This window comes from Hypomesus nipponensis, chromosome 28, assembly GCF_054491055.1.
Source record: "Hypomesus nipponensis isolate SF chromosome 28, ASM5449105v1, whole genome shotgun sequence".
NCBI classification, from domain to species: Eukaryota; Metazoa; Chordata; class Actinopteri; order Osmeriformes; family Osmeridae; genus Hypomesus; species Hypomesus nipponensis.
In genome coordinates, this window is record NC_140388.1 from 4,849,179 (window position 1) to 4,871,316 (window position 22,138).

General features: G+C 44.6%; 2 protein-coding genes across 2 annotated transcripts; both read left to right on the top strand.

Annotated features, from left to right (window-relative positions):
- The first annotated feature begins 9,595 nt into the window (after window positions 1-9,595).
- Window positions 9,596-14,774, top strand: LOC146219591 (putative selection and upkeep of intraepithelial T-cells protein 1 homolog). Its single transcript, XM_084695238.1, has 5 exons — window positions 9,596-9,755; window positions 9,952-10,314; window positions 10,418-10,699; window positions 10,941-11,057; window positions 14,755-14,774. The coding sequence occupies exons 1-5, from the start codon at window positions 9,596-9,598 to the stop codon at window positions 14,772-14,774; spliced, it is 942 nt and encodes a 313-aa protein (XP_084551364.1).
- Window positions 14,775-15,704: 930 nt separating this feature from the next.
- LOC146219592 (protein NLRC3-like) lies at window positions 15,705-21,408 on the top strand. Its single transcript, XM_084695239.1, has 4 exons — window positions 15,705-15,725; window positions 16,280-16,309; window positions 19,271-21,080; window positions 21,210-21,408. Exons 2-4 carry the CDS (start codon window positions 16,282-16,284, stop codon window positions 21,406-21,408), a joined length of 2,037 nt encoding a protein of 678 aa, XP_084551365.1. The 5' UTR covers window positions 15,705-15,725; window positions 16,280-16,281.
- Window positions 21,409-22,138: the final 730 nt, after the last annotated feature.

Consider the following 22,138-nt stretch of genomic DNA (forward strand, 5'->3'; position numbering starts at 1 on the left):
CCTGCAGCACCAGGTGATGAAGGTCATCAAGCCCTCCCTGAAGCCTGCAGCACTTTGAAGAATAAGTTACTGAAATGTAAAGATTCAGGAATGGGCCGACGACAAGTCAGTTGCCTTCAACTGACCTCTGTGAGAATGTAATTCTTAATTACTCTGCAACTTTATAGTCTACTTTGTGTGAAATTCACAGGCAGGTGACAGAGATGTTTACTCATCCAGCGACAGGTCCGTTGCAGGACCTGAAACCAGGTGATGAGGAGGAGGAACGGGTCCCCACGCCCTCCAAAATCCAACCTGGTGACAGCGTGTTTGTCAAGGTCTACTGTAGACAGTGGAACACTCCCCAGAGAGAGCGCCCAGTAACACGGGCATCTCAGACCGCAGTACAGGTTGAAGGATCATCAACGTGGCTCCATCTAAATCACTGTTAAAGATCCAAGGCAGAACTTAGCAACACAAACTGACTCATTCTCCTGTTGCAGCACCCGACGGTGCTGTCCTGAATGAAAGTACACAGAATGACTCTGTTATTGTCAGTCCTAGGACTGTGCTGTCTTGAATGAAAGTACACAGAATGACTCTGTTATTGTCAGTCCTAGGACTGTGCTGTCTTGAATGAAAGTACACAGAATGACTCTGTTATTGTCAGTCCCAGGACTGTGCTGTCTTGAATGAAAGTACACAGAATGACTCTGTTATTGTCAGTCCTAGGACTGTGCCTGATAATGGGGTTGGAGAGCTCCCTGCCGGGGTCTCCTGCACTGGAACACCTCGAGGTCCAGACCAAAGACCTAATACCAAGTCCAGGGCCTGGGCTTGGAAGTCCAACCAAGCCACCCCTGACATCGACCATTGAGAAACCCAAGCCAGTACCACCCCCACCCATAACAGTGGTGGTAGAGTCACCTGAGTCAGTGCCCCCCCCCCCCCACCCACAACAGTGGTGGTAGAGTCACTTGAGTCAGTGCCACCCCCACCCATAACAGTGGTGGTAGAGTCACTTGAGTCAGTGCCACCCCCACCCATAACAGTGGTGGTAGAGTCACTTGAGTCAGTGCCACCCCCACCCATAACAGTGGTGGAGGTGAGTGAAACCCAGGGAGCCATAGTGGAAGAGGGAATGTGAGTTTGATTTGAAATGTATCACCAAATGAATTGCTAATGTAATGCCTACCAGTTAAAGGTGGTTAGGTTTGTAGCCAAGATAACAACTCCACGAGGAGACATGTACACAGGGATGAAGGAGAAATGGGTCATCGTAACTAACACAGTGTGGACTCTGGGAGAACACAAAAAAGTGGGGATTAGATGCTTGGAAGGATTGTGTCCTGCTGCAGACTCAACATGGGAAACAAGCACGGGACAGGGGAAGGCAGATCCCCCATCAAGAATGTTGGAGAAACAAATATGGAACATGACGCCCCGTAGGAATACTCAAGGTGGACAATCGAGGCCCCAAACAAAGAGTGGAAAGTGATAGTCTCACAGGCAGCAGGGCAGTGTGGGGTGATGGAAAGAGCAGCCGTAACGTATAGGAGAGTTCGCTGTTGGAAAGAGTATTGCCATGGCAACTAACGGAGCCGGGAGGATGTTGTATTGAAGGCACTTCAGTCAAGGAGTTAAAGAGTTAAAAGTTGTTCTTACTTTCAGAACAGTAAAAAGAGCCACCTGTCCAATATATCCAGAAAATAAACCCCCAACTAGATCTTTCTGAATCTGAATCACATACAGTACCAGTCAAAAGTATGGACACATTTTCCCATTCAAACTTTTGACTGGTACTGTATGTATTCATTAAGACCCTGTAAAGGCCCACCTTCGGACCATTTCGCAAAACACACAGGCTGCAACGAAACATGGGTGACTTTGGTCATTTGGATGAAGGCTGCCCCTAGACATTTACCTGTAATTCAACATTGGAGATGGTCAGTGAGAGCCAAGGTAGAAAGGATGATACCTGGTGGGACTTCCCTGCTTTCCGCCTGCTGAGGCAGAGGAGGGCCTTTCTCATTCCAACACGTTTGTCAGTGTTCTTCTTCCCCGTCCTCTGGCCTGTGAACACAGTCGGTGCTCAGGTTCATCCAGGGGGAGTCTGGAGAACACGAGGACAGATAACATGGGGAAGGAGCCAACTGCACTCACCCTTATCTCATCACACAAGTGAGTTTAAAGACAGACCTGCTAACTGATATCAAGTAAAAGATGTATTTGGAGAAGCACCCACAGCAGTCAAATCCCATCCTGTTTTTCCATCCTGGAATCCTCCTTTTAACACCAAGACAGCCCCTGAAGAAAATATGTGAAGTCAGAGGAACTTTTATGCTGTCTGATCAAGGTGAGTCCTTTCTCTCCATACAGTCGTTGTCCAGACCCCTATGTGTGTTCTATCTCTGAAGGACCAGTGCATCTGAGTGTGGGGCTAGGATGTGTAAGATTGTAGGATTTACCGTGGTTACAGGCCTGAGCTTACCAAACTGCAGGCAAAACTATTGGCCACATGAACTGCCCCAAGCCATGGGAAAGTTGGACCCTGGAGACCAGTGTGAGATTGTCTCACCAGATGTGGAGTCCCCTACACGACTAAAGAGACAGGCAGGGCTGGAACAGGATCCTGTGATGATGTTCTCTCACATTGCTTCTCTCAGTCCAGCCGAGACTCACCTGAAGAGAGAGGTGATGGTGAAGGGCGGGCGAGATGGTCTATGTGGACTGAAGAGAGAGGTGAGGGTGAAGGCCGGGCGAGATGGTCTATGTGGACTGAAGAGAGAGGTGAGGGTGAAGGCCGGGCGAGATGGTCTATGTGGACTGAAGAGAGAGGTGAGGGTGAAGGCCGGGCGAGATGGTGTATGTGGACTGAAGAGAGAGGTGAGGGTGAAGGCCGGGCAAGATGGTCTATGTGGACTGAAGAGAGAGGTGAGGGTGAAGGGCGGGCGACATGGTCTATGTGGACTGAAGAGAGAGGTGAGGGTGAAGGCCGGGCAAGATGGTCTATGTGGACTGAAGAGAGAGGTGAGGGTGAAGGCCGGGCGAGATGGTCTATGTGAACTGAAGAGAGAGGTGAGGGTGAAGGCCGGGCGAGATGGTCTATGTGGACTGAAGAGAGAGGTGAGGGTGAAGGGCGGGCGACATGGTCTATGTGGACTGAAGAGAGAGGTGAGGGTGAAGGGCGGGCGACATGGTCTATGTGGACTGAAGAGAGAGGTGAGGGTGAAGGGCGAGATGGTCTATGTGGACTGAAGAGAGAGGAAGGACAGGAAACCCTGAGAGCACGGGCTGAGTCACAGAGCACCTTCACAATCACAAAGGAGGAAAACACATGGGAGGGTAGAGGAATATTAGCTAAACAATGGACACCCAAACATGAACTATGTATAGATTAGAGGTCCAGGGATATGGACCCCCCCTACCAGAAGGCCCCCACCTGCTTCAGAACACTTGCCCGTAGTTCAGGGTTTAATACCCATAGATATATGTATAAACACTAAATGTCTCATCCGCGTTGCCGGACAACGGAGTCGAACGTCCGCACATGGCGGCCATCTTGCTACAGTCAACTCGCTCACCCATAACATTGTGTCGATGCTACATGTACTTTTTAAATGACCATAACTTGCTCAATTTTCAACCAATTTTGAAACGGTTTGGTTTGTTCTCAACGTCAGAGATATCGGTATGCCACTGCATACTTATGAATAATTATGTTTTTTTTTTGTTTTTTTTATAGAATAGAAGTATGCAGTGGCATACTTCTCAACGAGAAGAGTCACTTACGGCGGAGTCACGTAAGACATCTAGTGTTTATATATATCTATGGTAATACCTGTCCCAGACCTACTGGTACAGGAGAAGGAAGTTGATAACAGTGTCTGATTTAACCGAGCTCAAGCTAACCAATGGTACAGATGGACTGTGTATACAGGAAAAATGAATAACTGACATGTGTGCACCAAGACAAAACCTGAGCAACTGTATATTGTGTTCACTCATTTAGGGTGGGGAAGTTGTGAAGAGACAATGAGTGAATGGATGCGTGTGCCCTAAAATAGAACTAAACAATAATTCCCGATGTGTGAAGCTGAATGCCTGGTGTATTTGGGATCCAGGGAGTTTGTTGACCGAACTGAATATCATGATGAACGAGTGGGTGCAACAATGATGGAAATGTGCCACAAAATGGATGTTAAACTGCCCTTTATTTCTGATGAAGTAGCTCCCCCTGTCAGAGTTGCTTTGACTCTGGGAAAGCCCTTCCAGTGTTAGGAGAACATTGGTACTGTAGATGAAGGTTGTATTCCTGTCCCAGATTGTAGTTCCATCAGGATTCAATACAACATGAACCATCTTCTGTCCTTAATACCAGAACACTTAAAGTCTTGACATTGTTGTTTCAATGAGACAAGTGTAGCACCACTAGGGGGCAGCATTAAGACATGGCTGCTTGTGAACCACTGGTCTGGGCCTCCTGTTTGTGTGTGTCTGTGTTCACCCCACTACCACACTACAACCACACACACTTAGTTACACAATGAAACACAATGATCACCCCCCCCCCCTCCCTCTCTTTCCCTCCCTCTCTTTCCCTCTCTTTCTTTCCCTCTCTCTCTTTCCCTCTCTCTTTCCCTCTCTCTCTTTCCCTCTCTCTCTCTCTCTCTCTCTTTCTCTCTCTCCTCCCCCCTCTATCTCCATCTTTTACTTTCTCCCAATAGCTACTTTAAATGTCAAGTGTTTCGCTGGCATGTTTGTATATATAATTGGAAAGAAGCCTGTGAAAAAGTGGGTGAGAATGCTCCTCTTCTCACCACATGGGTTAGGGTCAGAGGTCACCACTGTACCATGTGTGTTCTTGTTCCTAGGATTTACCTGGGCTGTTTTAACAGTGCTTCAATTATTATCTCTGTTTGTGTCAGCATTTGGTTATAGCTTGCATCAAAGCACGTACACACCACACTGCTAGCATAGATACCTTTAATTATGATGCAGGATGGAACATAAAATCATGTTTGATTCATTATGTTCATACTCATCATTGCTTGTTCCTTCCAATCATACATACATACACACCTACACACATACATACATACGTTCATAGTTATACACACATGGTTGACAGAGTATTTTCTAAAGTCTGAGGTCGCGTCTCTCCTTCTCACCTCCCCTATCTTTCCTCCTCACCTCCTTATATCTCCTCCCCTCCTCACTTCCCATATCTCCCCTTGCCTTCTCTCCTCCTCTTTCTACCTCTGTCCTCAAATCCACCTATTTACCCTTCTCTCCTTCTCCTCTCTCCTCCCTTCTCCTCCCCTCCTTCCTTTCTCCCCTCATGTTAGGCCATGCATATACCCTTACAGAAGTGAGTTCTAGTAACGACACTCCAAGCAGTGAGGGGTTCATGTTTGGAATAGTGAATTATAACTAATGTATACACCACCTTAAGTAGAGCTTAAAATAAAACTGAATCAATTTCCTTGTTTATTAATTACTGTCTATTTCCCCATCATTCTTATAAGTCATGGGACCTACAAATCTTGGCAGCACCCAACATTTCTACCTGCAGCGTCAAGTTCCAAACCACTGCATTTCCTAATACATGAAATGGTTTCTACAGAACAGGCTGACAGACAGATAGACATCAGGCAGCAGGAATGATGTGTGGAGTTGAGCAGTGAGGGCCTGTTGTCAGAAAGAAGAGCTTCATATCCCCTTTCTACATATGTAATACATTCCATCAGTTACAAAAAGAAGAGATTAACATTGTAAACATTTAAGAATTTATGAATGAAGCAAGTCCAAGTCTATCTACTTTCTGCCGAAACTCACAATGAATGTCACAGACTCTATCTTTAATTATCTCTGTCCTCTTTTCCTCCCCCCTCTCTCTCTCTCTCTCTCTCTCTCTCTCTCTCTCTCTCTCTCTCTCTCTCTCTCTCTCTCTCTCTCTCTCTCTCTCTCTCTCTCTCTTTACCTCTCTCATCCTCCTCTTTCTATCTTCCTCCCTTCTATTTGTCTCTCTCTTCCTTTCTCTCCCCCTTTTCTCAATACCTTTCTGTCTTCCTCTCTCCCCACTTTTTCTCTCTGTGTATTGTCTTTCTATCTCTCTCTCCCGTCCTTCTCTCTCCCCTCTCTCCCTGTCTATTGTTCTCGCTGCCTCTGTCTCCTCCCTCTTTCTCTCTTTCTTTCTGCCCTTCTTTCTCTCCCTCTACTTCTCTCTTTCTCCATTTCTCTATCTTTCTCCCCCTTTCTCTCTCTCTCTCTCTCTCTCTCTCTCTCTCTCTCTCTCTCTCTCTCTCTCTCTCTCTTTTGTGTCTCCCCCCTGTTGTAAGGGAGCCCTGGAGACAGTGTAACCCACCTTCAGTCTCACCATGTGTCCATCTCTGGGTTATCTTTGCCCCAGAGGTTTATGTCAGACATAACACTCTCTGGTACCTCAACTGGTTAGACTAGCTCTGTCTTCTGTTACAGGGAGAGACAAGTTCACAACAACTACATTTCCTCATTCATGACATGGTTTCTACACAACAGAGGCTGACAGACTGGTAGACATCAAATATGGACAGGGATCATGTGAGCAGCTGAGGAGTGACTGGCTGGTTCTCAGAAATAAGAGATTTATATCAGTTTGTTCATAAATGTAATACGGAAGTTCTAAACATAACTTCCAAAAAAACGATGAGAATATTTTTTGTAAACATTTAAGAGTTTATACATGAAGCACACCTAAATAAAACTAGTGGCATCTTCCAAGTTAGAGCCTTTAGTCTTTCTGCAGAACCTTACAAAGAATGTCACAGAGTCTGTCTTTATCTCTCTGTCTCTCTAATTCTCTCTACCTCTCTCACAATCTTGTCCTCTTCTTTCTCGTTCCCTGACCCTCCCCCCTTTGTCTCTCTCTTCCTTTCTCTCTCCCCTCTTTTCTCAATCCCTTTCTTGGTCTTCCTTCGGTCTCTTTGTGTATTTCCCCCCCTCCTTCTCTCTCTCCCCTTCTCCTGTCTTTCTCTGTCTTCCTCTCTCCTGCTCTCTGTCCCCCTTCCTTCTCTCTCTCTCTTCCTCTGTCTTTCTTTCTCTCTGCAGAACCTAGTCCTCCATTTCCTCCCTGTCTTGTTCTGTAGTACAGTGTTGTCTTCTATTCAGGTTCCACGTCCTACTTTGTTCAGGCAGCATCACACACTCTAGCCAGACGATGTTAGCAGCTAACCTTATTTCTCCTCCTGTCCTCCCCTCTCTTTCTCTATCCTCTCCTCTCTTCCCCATCTCCTCTCCTCCTCCTCCTCCCCCTTTCTCCCCTCTTGTGGGGCATGCATGCACCCTTACAGAAGTAAGTTCCAGTAATAAGACTCCAAACAGGATCAACTGGTCCAAACACAAGTGTGTGTGGGTGATTGTATGTGGGTGTGACACATTCAAATATGTACTGTATGTTAGTGTACGTTACTGTCAGACACACACAGAACCAGATGGAGCACAGAGAGGAGGCTGATGGTGAAACCAGAGTTTTATAAAGGTCAGTAGAATGGTGTTTATTCACATGTTGGAGAGTGGATGATTTACTGTCAGTCCAGAATAGTTTATGATGAAGTAAATGAGCATCCCTAACCCTGGTCTGATGTCTTATCCTTTCAAATACTCCAGGTGTGTTTGTTTGACAGCATAGATCCTAGGCTGTACAATAGAACATTGTTTCATATCCATTAAACATGTCTAGTGTGTCTGTAAATGTGATCTTAGGCTAATGTGTGTTAGCAACATAGTCTAAACAGTCAGTGGTTAAGGACCTCCCACCTGTGCTGATTAACAGGAAGGGGATGTACTGTGTTATCAGTTAACAGTGGCCAGGGAAGGACACAGGCAGTGACATTTGACAACACTGTACATGTCTAATACAGGGTTTAAATAATATTGTATTTTTGTATCATATTTACAGTGCTTTGGTTCCCTTTAGACTGGGACACTAGTGCTAACAGCTTTTGATGATGGGTCAAGGAGCTGGCTAGCTCATGACAGAGAGAGGAGGGTTCTGGCAGGGCAGGTGATCAGAGAAAGGGCAGAGAGAGGAGGGTTCTGGCAGGGCAGGTGATCAGAGACAGGACAGAGAGAGAAGGGTTCTGGCAGGGCAGGTGATCAGAGACAGGACAGAGAGAGGAGGGTTCTGGCAGGGCAGGTGATGTAGGCTGCAGGTGAGGGAGGACACACATCCAGAGTTACAGTACAGAACATAGTACAGTGATAATCATGTGAAAGGATGAGAAGTCAACTTTCTGGAGATTATTGTACATTTGACTGAGAGTTACGATATACGGTCACAATTTGTTCAGATTGTGTTATATTTGCCCATCATTGACCAAGTTTTGGGACCCACAACTCCTAAAACCGCCCATAATTTCTACTGGCGTCAAGTGAAACACAAAAGTGTTTCCTCATACATGACATAGTTTCTACAGAGCACTGTAACAGCTGAAATGTAACAGAAAGGACATCTGAACCAGATAGACGAGAATCAGACTGAACTACAGTGGAAAGAGAGAGAGGCAGAAAGAGAGATTAAGAATGGAGGTGAGAGAAAGAGAGAGGGAGGGACAAGGAGCAGGACTGTGTACAGAAGCATCTGTACATCTCTCCTCCACCTGACTACCTCCACCTGTATTTATAGAACAGAGGCTGACAGACTAATAGACATCAGACATGAGCAGGAATGATGTGTACAGTTTTACTCAGGTGTTGTCTTCTGTACACACCCTGTGTCGTCCAGGGTCAACCCCCCTTGGTTGAAACCCTGCTTGGTGTGGGGCAGTATACATGTGGGGCAGTATACATGCGAACAGGCTTTGCAGACATGCCTCTTACACCTGTGACAAACGGTGGACGTTTTACAGTCCTTCTTCACCGGGCAGCCTTGACATCTCTTCCTCTTACTGGCAGAGACCAGTGAGGCCAGTTCCACCAATGTGGCAGCATCTTCGGGTTTTGATTTAGGAAAAGTTGTCACAACATGGTGGTTGGTCACAACGCCCCAAATACAGTTAGAGGGTTCCTCCTAGTGGTAACTAGTGATATAACGTGATATATCCCCCCCCTTCACATTCCCTCTCCTACGCATCTACGTTGTTGTATTAGGAAAAGTTGCACGACATGGCGGGGGGGGGGTCACATTACCCCGAGACATGGTGAGAGTGGCGGTGTCGTAATACACAACTCGGACATGACCCTGAGACAGCAACTGATTGCATATGTTAGATTCACTGCATGACTTGTAAACAGAGAAAAGTTGTCGCTATCAAACATTGTCTACTTAATCAACTGAATTTGTGTACTGGTGAAGCAATAGATCAAATAGGCTGGTAGGTAGGTTTGCCAAGGGATTTAATGCTCCCTTGTAAAAGTATTTTTAGTATTTTTTTTATGTAAAAAACACAATCGTTTATTTTTATAGTTGTGGCTGCTGTATTTTGTAGCTTATTTTGATACACTTACAATTAAGGTATTTGGAATATATTTAAATATTTTTTATGTATCTTTGACCATCCCTGGACATATTGATCATGAAAGTTTATGAAAAAGATATTTGAGCGAGTGCTCCACATTCTGGATGCTGTCCTCAGGAATGATGCTGACCCTGCCTGGCTGTGTGTTCTGGATGTTGTCCTCAGGAATGATGCTAAACCTGCCTGACTGTGTGTTCTGGATGTTGTCCTCAGGAATGATGCTGACCCTGCCTGGCTGTGTGTTGAGGATTCTCCTAGTGCTCCACACAGCAGACTGCGGTAAACTAATCACTGTCATGGAGTTGTGTGTTTTACACTATAATAGTCATAGTAATAGTTAACAGTAGGACTGATAGTAACAGTTTCAAGTAATGCAGAACAACTAGATTGCAGGCCTCCATCAGACCAGAGCAAGTGGAGGAGAGAGGATGTTCGTCCTTTGAGATTCACTCTTTATCTGTTGTCTTCTCCTCAGTTACTCATAAGGTCATTACTCCAGTTCCTCACATCACTGCTGTGGCTGGGGAGAGACTAATTCTGCCGTGCTACGTCGACCCCAGCGTCAGTGCTGAGGGCTGGACGGTGGAGTGGTTGAAACTCTTAGGAGACAGATACCAAGGCATTGTCCATCTTTACAAAGAGGGTAGAGATGACTATGAAAATCAGAATCCCTCCTTCAAGGCAAGAACAGCTCTGTTTAAAGAGGAACTGAAGACAGGCAACACCTCCTTGAAGCTGCTCTGGGTTAGAGGCACTGATGAAGGAACTTTCAAATGTTTTGTTCGGTCACCTACCTCGGAATGGTATGATGATTCCAACATTGAGGTCCATGTTAAAGGTGAATTTCGTTTTTAAAGTCTAGTTTTTTTTACTTGCTATTGTGCCTAAACCAAGGCCCTCCTTCTAATAACATGATTGAATCTGTATCTGTGTGTTTGTAGCTGTGGGATCTCAGCCAGAGGTCTCCATTGAGGGACACAGCGAGGCAGGGGTGGGTCTGCTGTGTGAAACACAAGGCTGGTACCCTGAACCAGAGATGGTGTGGAGGGACAGTGAAGGAGTCTCTCTCTCTGCTGATCCTCCAGAGACGACCAGGGACTCTATGGGACTCTACACACTCAGACTGAGGGTCACTGTTCAGAAGACAAGAAGAAATCTCTTTAACTGTACAGTTAAACAGAAATACATGAAGAGAGATGAGATGGCAGGGATTCATGTTCCTGGTGAGTTATTCAGCCTCACATCTTCCTCTGAGAGTCCACAAGGTTTGGGATTTTCCGGGAACGTGAGAATTTGTACTAGTGAATAAGGAAGGAAGCACAACAACATCACACAAACACCACAACAAAAAGGACAATATTATACACTTCAAAACCAATATATACATAGTGATAGACAGACATTGCAGCACTAGGTATAAACAATTGTAAAATAATAGCACTGCTATAAACATGCATGTTTCAGGTGAGCTGTTCTATCAAGATAACTCTTGGAAAGTGCCCTTGACTGTGGTGTTTGGTGTCTTTGTCGTGGGATTAGCTGTGGCCATCTGTGTCCTGGTGAAGAGACATAGAAATAAAGGTAAATGATGGATAACTAAAAGATTGACAGACATGTTTACAGACATTCAATTATTCTTCATTATCATGTTATTAGTCAAATCTTTTCCAAGTCTTATGTCACAGGGTGACCACATTCAGTACCGTATTAGATAAACTAGCTGCAGGTGTGCAGCAGGGAAGCACCCAGCTGCCCTACACTGTAGATGATCCATGAGTGGATTCATGTTCTATAGGTGACCTCTACAGAGTCATGTTCTATATGTGACCTCTACAGAGTCATGTTCTATATCTGACCTCTACAGAGTCATGTTCTATATCTGACCTCTACAGAGTCATGTTCTATATGTGACCTCTACAGAGTCATGTTCTATATCTCACCTCTACAGAGTCACGTTCTATATCTCACCTCTACAGAGTCACGTTCTATATCTGACCTCTACAGAGTCATGTTCTATATGTGACCTCTACAGAGTCATGTTCTATATCTCACCTCTACAGAGTCACGTTCTATATCTGACCTCTACAGAGTCATGTTCTATATCTGATCTGACCTCTACGGAGTCATGTTCTATATATGACCTCTACAGAGTCATGTTCTATATCTGACCTCTACAGAGTCATGTTCTATATGTGACCTCTACAGAGTCATGTTCTATATCTCACCTCTACAGAGTCATGTTCTATATCTGATCTGACCTCTACGGAGTCATGTTCTATATATGGCCTCTACAGAGTCATGTTCTATATCTGACTCTACAGAGTCATGTTCTATATGTGACCTCTACAGTCATGTTCTATATCTGACCTCTACAGAGTCATGTTCTATATCTGATCTGACCTCTACAGAGTCATCTTCTATATCTGATCTGACCTCTACAGAGTCATGTTCTATATATGACCTCTACAGAGTCATGTTCTATATCTGACCTCTACAGAGTCATGTTCTATATCTGACCTCTACAGAGTCATGTTCTATATGTGACCTCTACAGAGTCATGTTCTATATCTGACCTCTACAGAGTCATGTTCTATATCTGACTTCTACAGAGTCATGTTCTATATGTGACCTCTACAGAGTCATGTTCTATATCTCACCTCTACAGAGTCACGTTCTATATCTGACCTCTACAGAGTCATGTTCTATATGTGACCTCTACAGAGTCATGTTCTATATCCGACTCTACAGAGTCATGTTCTATATGTGACCTCTACAGTCATGTTCTATATCTGACCTCTACAGAGTCATGTTCTATATCTGATCTGACCTCTACAGAGTCATCTTCTATATCTGATCTGACCTCTACAGAGTCATGTTCTATATCTGACCTCTACAGAGTCACGTTCTATATCTGACCTCTACGGAGTCATGTTCTATATGTGACCTCTACAGTCATGTTCTATATATGACCTCTACAGAGTCATGTTCTATATCTGACCTCTACAGAGTCATGTTCTATATATGACCTCTCCAGAGTCATGTTCTATATCTCACCTCTGCAGAGTCATGTTCTATATCTCACCTCTACCGAGTCATGTTCTATATCTGACCTCTACAGAGTCATGTTCTATATCTGACATATACAGAGTCACGTTCTATATCTGATCTGACCTCTACAGAGTCATGTTCTATATCTCACCTCTACCGAGTCACGTTCTATATCTGACCTCTACAGAGTCATGTTCTATATGTGACCTCTACAGAGTCATGTTCTATATCTCACCTCTACAGAGTCACGTTCTATATCTGACCTCTACAGAGTCATGTTCTATATCTGATCTGACCTCTACAGAGTCATGTTCTATATGTGACCTCTACAGAGTCATGTTCTATATGTGACCTCTACAGAGTCATGTTCTATATATGACCTCTACAGAGTCATGTTCTATATATGACCTCTACAGTCATGTTCTATACCTGACCACTACAGAGTCATGTTCTATATCTGACCTCTACAGAGTCATGTTCTATATGTGACCTCTACAGAGTCATGTTCTATATATGACCTCTACAGAGTCATGTTCTATATATGACCTCTACAGTCATGTTCTATATATGACCTCTACAGAGTCATGTTCTATATCTGACCTCTACAGAGTCATGTTCTATATATGACCTCTACAGAGTCATGTTCTATATATGACCTCTACAGAGTCATGTTCTATATATGACCTCTACAGTCATGTTCTATATATGACCTCTACAATCATGTTCTATATATGACCTCTACAGTCATGTTCTATATATGACCTCTACAGAGTCATGTTCTATATATGACCTCTACAGAGTCATGTTCTATATCTCACCTCTACCGAGTCACGTTCTATATCTGACCTCTACAGAGTCATCTTCTATATATGACCTCTACAGAGTCATGTTCTATATCTGACCTCTACAGAGTCATGTTCTATATGTGACCTCTACAGAGTCATGTTCTATATCTCACCTCTACAGAGTCACGTTCTATATCTGACCTCTACAGAGTCATGTTCTATATCTGACCTTTACAGAGTCACGTTCTATATCTGATCTGACCTCTACAGAGGCATGTTCTATATTTCACCTCTACCAAGTCACGTTCTATATCTGACCTCCACAGAGTCATGTTCTATATGTGACCTCTACAGAGTCATGTTCTATATCTCACCTCTACAGAGTCACATTCTATATCTGACCTCTACAGAGTCATGTTCTATATGTGACCTCTACAGAGTCATGTTCTATATCTCACCTCTACAGAGTCACGTTCTATATCTGACCTCTACAGAGTCATGTTCTATATCTGATCTGACCTCTACAGAGTCATGTTCTATATATGACCTCTACAGAGTCATGTTCTATATCTCACCTCTACCGAGTTACGTTCTATATCTGACCTCTACAGAGTCATGTTCTATATATGACCTCTACAGAGTCATGTTCTATATGTGACCTCTACAGAGTCATGTTCTATATCTGATCTGACCTCTACAGAGTCATGTTCTATATGTGACCTCTACAGTCATGTTCTATATCTGACCTCTACAGAGTCATGTTCTATATCTCACCTCTACAGAGTCTCGTTCTATATCTGACCTCTACAGAGTCATGTTCTATATCTGATCTGACCTCTACGGAGTCATGTTCTATATGACCTCTACAGAGTCATGTTCTATATCTGACCTCTACAGAGTCATCTTCTATATCTGATCTGACCTCTACGGAGTCATGTTCTATATATGACCTCTACAGAGTCATGTTCTATATCTGACCTCTACAGAGTCATGTTCTATATCTGATCTGACCTCTGCAGAGTCATGTTCTATATATGACCTCTACAGAGTCATGTTCTATATCTGACCTCTACAGAGTCATGTTCTATATGTGACCTCTACAGAGTCACGTTCTATATCTGACCTCTACAGAGTCATGTTCTATATCTGATCTGACCTCTACAGAGTCATGTTCTATATATGACCTCTACAGAGTCATGTTCTATATATGACCTCTACAGAGTCATGTTCTATATCTGACCTCTACAGAATCATGTTCTATATATGACCACTACAGAGTCATGTTCTATATCTGACCTCGACAGAGTTATGTTCTATATGTGACCTCTACAGAGTCATATTCTATATGTGACCTCTACAGAGTCATGTTCTATATCTCACCTCTACAGAGTCATGTTCTATATGTGATCAGCTGTTGTCTTATCACCTCTGTGTTTCCTTTGCAGGGAAACTTATCAAGGCCTAGAAAGGTGTAGGGGGTAAAATATTGGCCAAACAACCAAAACGAATTCCCCTATGGTTTAAAGGAAGATTGGAAACTGAACAGTGTATTAGCATGAACCAAATAATGCCAATACCAATAGAATGACAGTTATTTGACTATGACTCTATGGGTTAAATCCGATCAAGAATGGTCAAAGTAAGGTTAAAATGAAATACGAATTTAATAACATTGCAAATGAATGAAATCAATTACAAGGCAAACATGTTACAAAATGAAGGCTTTAAATCGTACCTACTCTACCATGATCATTGAAATCAGAGAGAAAGCAAGAGATGAGCAAGGAGTACGACAGTAGGACAAGCCAGAACTGAGGAGAAGGTCTCAGGAGATGAAGAATCCAAAGAACAATGCATTACAATTCCCTTTATACACAAGAACAACCAATCAGACCACATCTTGAATGGGGTGTGAGAGCCATCAAGTTGAGACCGTCCAGAAACTCCAGACTTTAGCATATGAGAGGTGGGGGCAGCTTGGACACCCAGCCTTAAAGAAGGTGATAACCACCATTAGTCTGCAGAGGGAAGTGACTTCACTGTCAGGACAGGAGCATGTATAGAAAGGTTAACATGTTCTTAAAAGGCTAATGTTTTGAGATGGTCAGTGTATGTTCTTATCAGATAACATACATTTAAAACACCACCACTCTTGTAAACTCAGATGATATATCAGTTGCTACTGCAGAGTGGTCTCAAGGTAAGTAAAGTGTAAAGTGGTGTTAAATTACAACTGTTAACAAAAGACTGATGAACAGTTGCTAGAAGAGAGTAGGTAGTGGTAGGGTGCTGGCTCAGCTGGTCGCTGTAGATCCCAGTTCTGGTTCAGATTCAGGTGTTCATATGTCTGATTCTCACTGTCTCTCATCTCAATTCATTTCAGCTCAAGGTCCAGTTCAGCTCGATGGTGTGTATGGTAAGTGATATCCAGTTTATCACTATGTGAGGATGTTGAAGCACAACTGTCATGGTAGAACAGCTGTGCAGCGTGGTGGAACTGTCAGAAGGATTCCTGCAGAGTGGTTTTAACTGCACTGCCCGGACAGGAGCATGTTCAGGAATGTCTCCTCTTGTTCAGCTGTTATTAGAACACTGATAAAGACCTTGATATCTTGATGTCATACAGAGTTGAAGAGGTTGTCACATGTACATGGTTGTTACAAAGAATGAAGAACACTGATGTACTGCTGTATCTCTTCATCTCTGGTCTAATCCCAAATGGGACCAAAAGCCTTATTTACAATCTCCAGTCTTTCCATTCATATCTCTGTGCTGTGCTGCCCCCCTACTGTTCACACTGGTAGTTCTTGACTGTGGAGTAGGGTCAGGACTGTTTAATGTCGTCATCAGAGGGAGAGAGGGTAGTGGTAGGGTCCTGGTTCAGCTGGTCGCTATAGATACAAGTTCTTGTTCAGATTCTGTTGTTCATATGTCTGATTCTCACTGTCTCTCATCTCACTTCATTTACAGAAATGCTGTGGAAAGGAACAAAAGAAAATGGTAAGTAATATCTAGTTTATCACTATACTATGATGTTGAAACACAACTGTCATGGTAGAACAGCTATGCAGCGCGGTGGAACTGTCAGAAGGATTGGAGCAGAGTGGATTTACCTGCATTGTCAAGACAGGAGCATGTATAGAAAGGTTAACATATTATTAAAAGGCTAATGTTTTGAGATGGTCAGTGTATGTTCTTATTAGATAATATTGTACATTTAAAACACCATCTGACTCATTGTAAACTCAGACCATACATCAGTTGCTACTGTAGAATGGTCTTAAGGTAAGAAATAAAGTGGTGTTAAATTACAACTGTTAACAAAAGACTTCTGATGAACAGTCACTAGAGTAGGGTAGGTAGTGGTAGTGTGTCTTGTTCGTTTGTCTGATGTTCTCTCTGTCTCTCCCCTGTCCCCCTCTCCTACACCTCTCCCTTTTCCCCTCCTCTATTCCCCTCCATCCCCTCTTCTCTGCTCCTCCCCTCCTCTCCTGCCTTCCTCTCCCCACCCTCCCTCCTCTCCTCCTCCCTCCCTTCCCTTCACATCTCCTCGATTCTCCTTTCATCTCCTCTCCCTTCTCCACTCCCCTCCCCTGTCTCCTCTACCCCTCCTTTCATCCCCCTCTTCTTCCCTCCTTCTCCGATTCTCTCCTCCTGTCCTCCACCCCTCTCTTCTCCCCTCCCCCAATCTCATCTCTCCCCTCCTCCCCACTTTTCTCCTCCCTCTCCTCCTCCCCTCTCCTCTCCACCCCTCTCTTCCCCCCTCTGGATGGATGGATAGTTGAGAGACAGAGAGAGAAGGATGACGGAAGAAAAGGGAAAGAGAGGAAGAGTGGCGGAAGGAGGAGAGAAGGGTGGGATGGAGAGAGAAAGAAAAGGGGGGATGAAACGGAATGTGGAGGGAACATGAGGAGGATAGAAAGATGGAGGGCTAGGGGAGCAGATCCCTCCCTCTCCTCTCTATGAGAGGCCGTCTAGTGCCAAACTACAGAAACACTTGCTTACACATACACACACACTCATCACTTGTGCTTTAGTATTATTATACTGATGTCATGCCAATACATCCTGAACTAACACATTAAAAGACATCATTTTAATGAGCAATTCATTCACGAGGAAGAGAGAGTATAAGGACTTGGACTGATGACTGGATGTGTATGAGTGTTTCATGGGGTAGCACAAGTGATGAGTGTGTGTTGTGGTGGAAAACTCTGACGAAGCTGTGTAGTTTGAACAGTCAAGATGGCGGTTCAAATACAATTTATTTAGTTTGCACAAAACATAATAAAACAGAGTACTCTGTGACCAGTCATAACGAAGGACATGTATGTTACAGGTCATTCGGAAGAGTGGTCCAGAACAGAACATCACACACACTGCCTTATATAAACGTATAACATATGGTCAATCAATCAATGTAATCGTGTCTGTGATTGGCTAACACCACTCAGTATCAGTTGAGACAAAAGCCTCAGTGCCTAGTGTCCCAAAGTTCTTTGATGTCACATCTCTCTCTGGATGAGGAGATACTGAAGATAACATATGGTCATCCTCAAACAAGGAGTAATTAAACACAAACAGGACAAGATCTCTATAGCCAAAAGGGCAGAGCAGCTGCATCAATTGACCCTCCTAAAACTTCTCCCCCAGGTCATAAATGCCTTAAGCAAGTTACAATTAAACAACATGAATCGCTAAAAGTGCAAGTGTACCTATGGATAAGCAAGCAACAGTAAAAAAAATAATAATAACAAAATGAAATATTTTGCAGTGAGTACAACAGTTTAAATCAGTTACCACTAACCATCAAGACCAACAAGTCTCTAAGCAAGAGTCATTGTGATCCTTGAGAAAACTAGCATTGGGTCCAGCAAACCATTCCTAAGTACCGTTGTACTCCCGGAAAAAGTGCCTCTCCTCTCCTCCCCTCTTCCCCTCCTCCCTGTCCTCTGCTCCTCCCTTCCTCCCTCTCCTCCTCCCCTCCTCCCTCTCCTCCCCTCTTCCCCTCCTCCCTCTCCTCCCCCCTCTCCTCTCCTCCCCTCCTCCCCTCTTCCCCTTCTCCCTCTCCTCCTCTCTTCCCCTCCTCCCTCTCCTCTCCTCCCCTCTTCCCCTCCTCCCTCTCCTCCCCTCTTACCCTCCTCGCTCCTCTCCCCTCTCCCCTCTTCCCCTCCTTCCTCTCCTCTCCCCCTCTTCCCCTCCTCCCCTCCCCTTGCCTCTCCTCCCTCCCTCTCCTCCCCTCTTCCCCTCCTCCCTCTCCTGTCCTCCCCTCTTCCCCTACTCCCTCTCCTCCCCTCTTCCCCTCCTCGCTCTCTTCCCCTCTTCCCCTCTTCCCTTCCTCCCTGTCCTCCTCTCCTCCCCTCTTCCCCTCCTTTCTGTCCTCCGCTCCTCCCTCTCCTCCCCTCCTCCACTCCTCCCTCTCCTCCCCTCTTCCCCTCCTCCCTCTCCTCCTCCCCTCTTCCCCTTCTCCCTCTCCTCCTCTCTTCCCCTCCTCCCTCTCCTCTCCTCCCCTCTTCCCCTCCTCCCTCTCCTCCCCTCTTCCCCTCCTCGCTCCTCTCCCCTCTTCCCCTCCTCCCTCTCCTCTTCCCCTCTTCTACTCCTCCCTCTCCTCTCCTCCCCTTGACCCTCCTCCCTCCCTCTCCTCCCCTCTTCCCCTCCTCGCTCTCCTCCCCTCTTCCCTTCCTCCCTGTCCTCTGCTCCTCCCCTCCTCCCTCTCCTCCCCTCTTCCACTCCTCCCTCCCTCTCCTCCCCTCTTCCCCTCCTCCCTCTCCTCTCCTCCTACCTCTTCTCCCCTCTTCCCCTCCTCCCTCTCCTCCCTCTCCTCCCCTCTCCTTTGCTCCCCTCGCAAAGGCTCCCTGCTGCTCATTCGTTCATTAGGATATCATACAGTAATTGTATTTGAATGATATGAATTACAAATGTTAGAACGTTTGAGTTCACATGTGGATGTTTTTTCTGTAGATAAATATGCAGAAAACATCAAAGACAACAAACTCAATCATCAAAGACTTCTAAAATCTAAGTATGAAGAAATAGTTGATGGGATGAAAAAGCATAGTGAGAAGATCTCCCTGGACAGTATCTACACAGAGCTCTACATCACAGAGGCTGGAGGTGGAGAGGTCAATGACCAACATGAAGTACGACAGATTGAGGGAGAATACAGGAAGATTAGAGGGTCAGAGAAAAAAGTTGAATTCAACGACATCTTCAAATCCTCAGATGAACGAGACAAACTCATAAGAAGAGTTCTGACCAAGGGGATTGCTGGCATCGGAAAAACGTTTTCTTCACACAAGTTCACTCTGGACTGGGCAAACAAAAAACAAAACCAAGACATTGATTTCATTTTCCCACTCCCTTTTCGACAGCTGAATTTGTTGGAGAAAGAGAAGCACACCTGGATTGGTGTAATTCAAAAATGCTTCAAAGAAATGGAGAAAGAGTTTCTTACTGCCATTTTCACAAGGGGACAAGAAAACAAGACAGAATTGAAAGTTCTGTTTATCTTGGATGGTCTTGATGAGTTCCAGATGCCCCTCAACTACAAGAAGTACGAGCGCTGTGATGATGTCACAGAGCCAAAGACCATAGATGTGCTGCTGACAAACCTGATCATGAAAGATCTGCTTCCTTCTGCTCTCCTCTGGATCATGTCCCGACCTGTCGCAGCCAATCAGATCCCTGATGAGTGTGTTGACCTGGTGACGGAGGTACGAGGGTTCAATGATGATCAGAAAGATGAGTACATCAAGAAGAAATGCAGTGATAAAGACCAGGCCGAGAGAATCATCTCACACATCAAAACATCAAGGATCCTCTACATCATGTGTCATATTCCAGTCGTCGCTTTCATTATTGCAACAGTTTTAGAGGCCTATGGAGAAAAAGAGATGCCCAGGAATCTGACTCAAGTTTATATACACTTCCTGGTTGACCAAGTCAGAAAGATGAATGTGAAGTACAAAACGAAAGCGGAGACTGATGCACCCTGGGATAAAAATAACATTAAGATGATTCGATCACTGGGGAAACTGGCTTTCACACAACTGGAAAATGGCAACCTGATTTTCAAAAAGGCAGACCTGAGGAAGTGTGGCATTGATGTTGAAGTAGCTGCAAACTACTCTGGGATGTGCACAGAAATCTTTTCAGAAGATAAATGGGGTGGTGAGGAGAAGGTGTACTGCTTTGTCCATCTGACCATCCAGGAACTTTTTGCTGCTCTGCATGTGTTTCTGTCATTCATTTACTACAAGACCAATGTAATGGAAAAACAATTTTACAAGAGAATAACCTTCCTCCAACCGGCTGTCAGATTCTACAAGAGTGCTGTGGACAAGGCCTTGCAGAGTGAGAATGGACGACTGGACCTCTTCCTCCGCTTCCTCCTGGGCCTCTCAATGGAGTCAAATCAGACTCGCTTAACAGGCCTACTGACTCATACAGGAAGCAACACACAGAGCCATGAGGAAACAGTCAAGTACATCAAGGAGAAGATCAGAGAGGATCCTTCTCCAGAGAGATGCATGAATCTGTTCCACTGTCTGAATGAACTGAATGACCATTCTCTGGTGGAGGAGATCCAACACTACCTGAGCTCGGGAAGTCTCTCCAGTGAGGAGCTCTCATCTACACAGTGGTCAGCTCTGGTCTTTGTGTTGCTGACTTCAGAAGAGAAGATGGACGTGTTCGACCTGAAGATATACTCCAGATCAGAGGAAGGTCTTCTGAGGCTGCTGCCAGTAGTCAAAGAATCCCAAACTGCTCTGTATGTATAAAGCAATTTTAATAATGATATAATTTAGGACATACTGTGAAGTGATATTTGATTATCGTATGATCCTATTGTACAAACTATGACTCTAATGATGTGTCATGTTCTCCTTATGTCATGTAGGCTGAATGACTGTAACCTCTCAGAGCGGTGCTGTGAAGCGCTGGCCTCAGCTCTCCTCTCCTCAGAGCTTACAGTGCTGGACTTGAGTAACAACAACCTGGGGTATTCAGGCATGAAGCTGCTCTCTGCTGGACTGGGGAATCCACTCTGCAAACTGGAGACACTGAGGTCTGTATTTATGCTCAACATGAGACGATAGCAAAGTTGTAATAGCATAATGTCTTTGTATGGTTGATTTTAGACAATATAATGTATTCTCAAGTTGGGTATAAACATCATGCCAAGACTTAGATATGCTTTCTGTCATCAGTGAGGAGTAGTTTGTTGCCTTTCCATCATCTCAAACCAGTCTGCCCGTTCTCCTCTGACCTCAACAAGGCATTTTGGTCCACACAACTAGAGATGGGTGTACATGAAAATCCCAGATCAGCAGTTTCTGAAATACTCAGACCAGCCTGTCTGGCACCAACATGCCACGTTCAAGTTCAAGTCTTTACTTGTGAGATACACAGAACACCACAAGGTCAGACTGGGCACTGAAATTCTTATGGCAAGACATCGCAAAGTCACTTAAATCCGTTCTTCCCAATTCTGATGCTCGGTGTGAACATCAGCAAGTTGTCTTGACCACGCCTAAATGCATTTAGTTGATGCCATGTGATTGGCTGATTAGCTTTTTCTGTTAACAAGCAGTGGCTGGTGAGTGTATTTGGGATGTGTTAACAATCTGTCATCCGTTGTCCAAAGGATAATGAAACACAGCTTATCTGAAATGTAAACTCTAAATCTATTATGCATGAAGACACAACCTGTCATCCACCACAAACTTTGTGAACATCTGGGGTTTCCCTCATCACAGCAGAAACACTGAATTGAATCTGTGGACACCACTTGTTTTAGTGAAACTGTTACAATGGCTGGCTGGTAGG

Bases quoted from the DNA above. Each gene is read 5' to 3' on its own strand.
- LOC146219591 (XM_084695238.1), top strand. From the start codon at position 9,596: ATGATGCTGACCCTGCCTGGCTGTGTGTTCTGGATGTTGTCCTCAGGA. The intron at 10,700-10,940 runs GTGAGTTATTCA...TGCATGTTTCAG, and splicing joins GGCAGGGATTCATGTTCCTG to GTGAGCTGTTCTATCAAGAT. The intron at 11,058-14,754 runs GTAAATGATGGA...TTTCCTTTGCAG, and splicing joins GAAGAGACATAGAAATAAAG to GGAAACTTATCAAGGCCTAG.
- LOC146219592 (XM_084695239.1), top strand. From the start codon at position 16,282: ATGCTGTGGAAAGGAACAAAAGAAAATG. The intron at 16,310-19,270 runs GTAAGTAATATC...TTTTTTCTGTAG, and splicing joins GAAAGGAACAAAAGAAAATG to ATAAATATGCAGAAAACATC. The intron at 21,081-21,209 runs GTATGTATAAAG...TATGTCATGTAG, and splicing joins AAAGAATCCCAAACTGCTCT to GCTGAATGACTGTAACCTCT.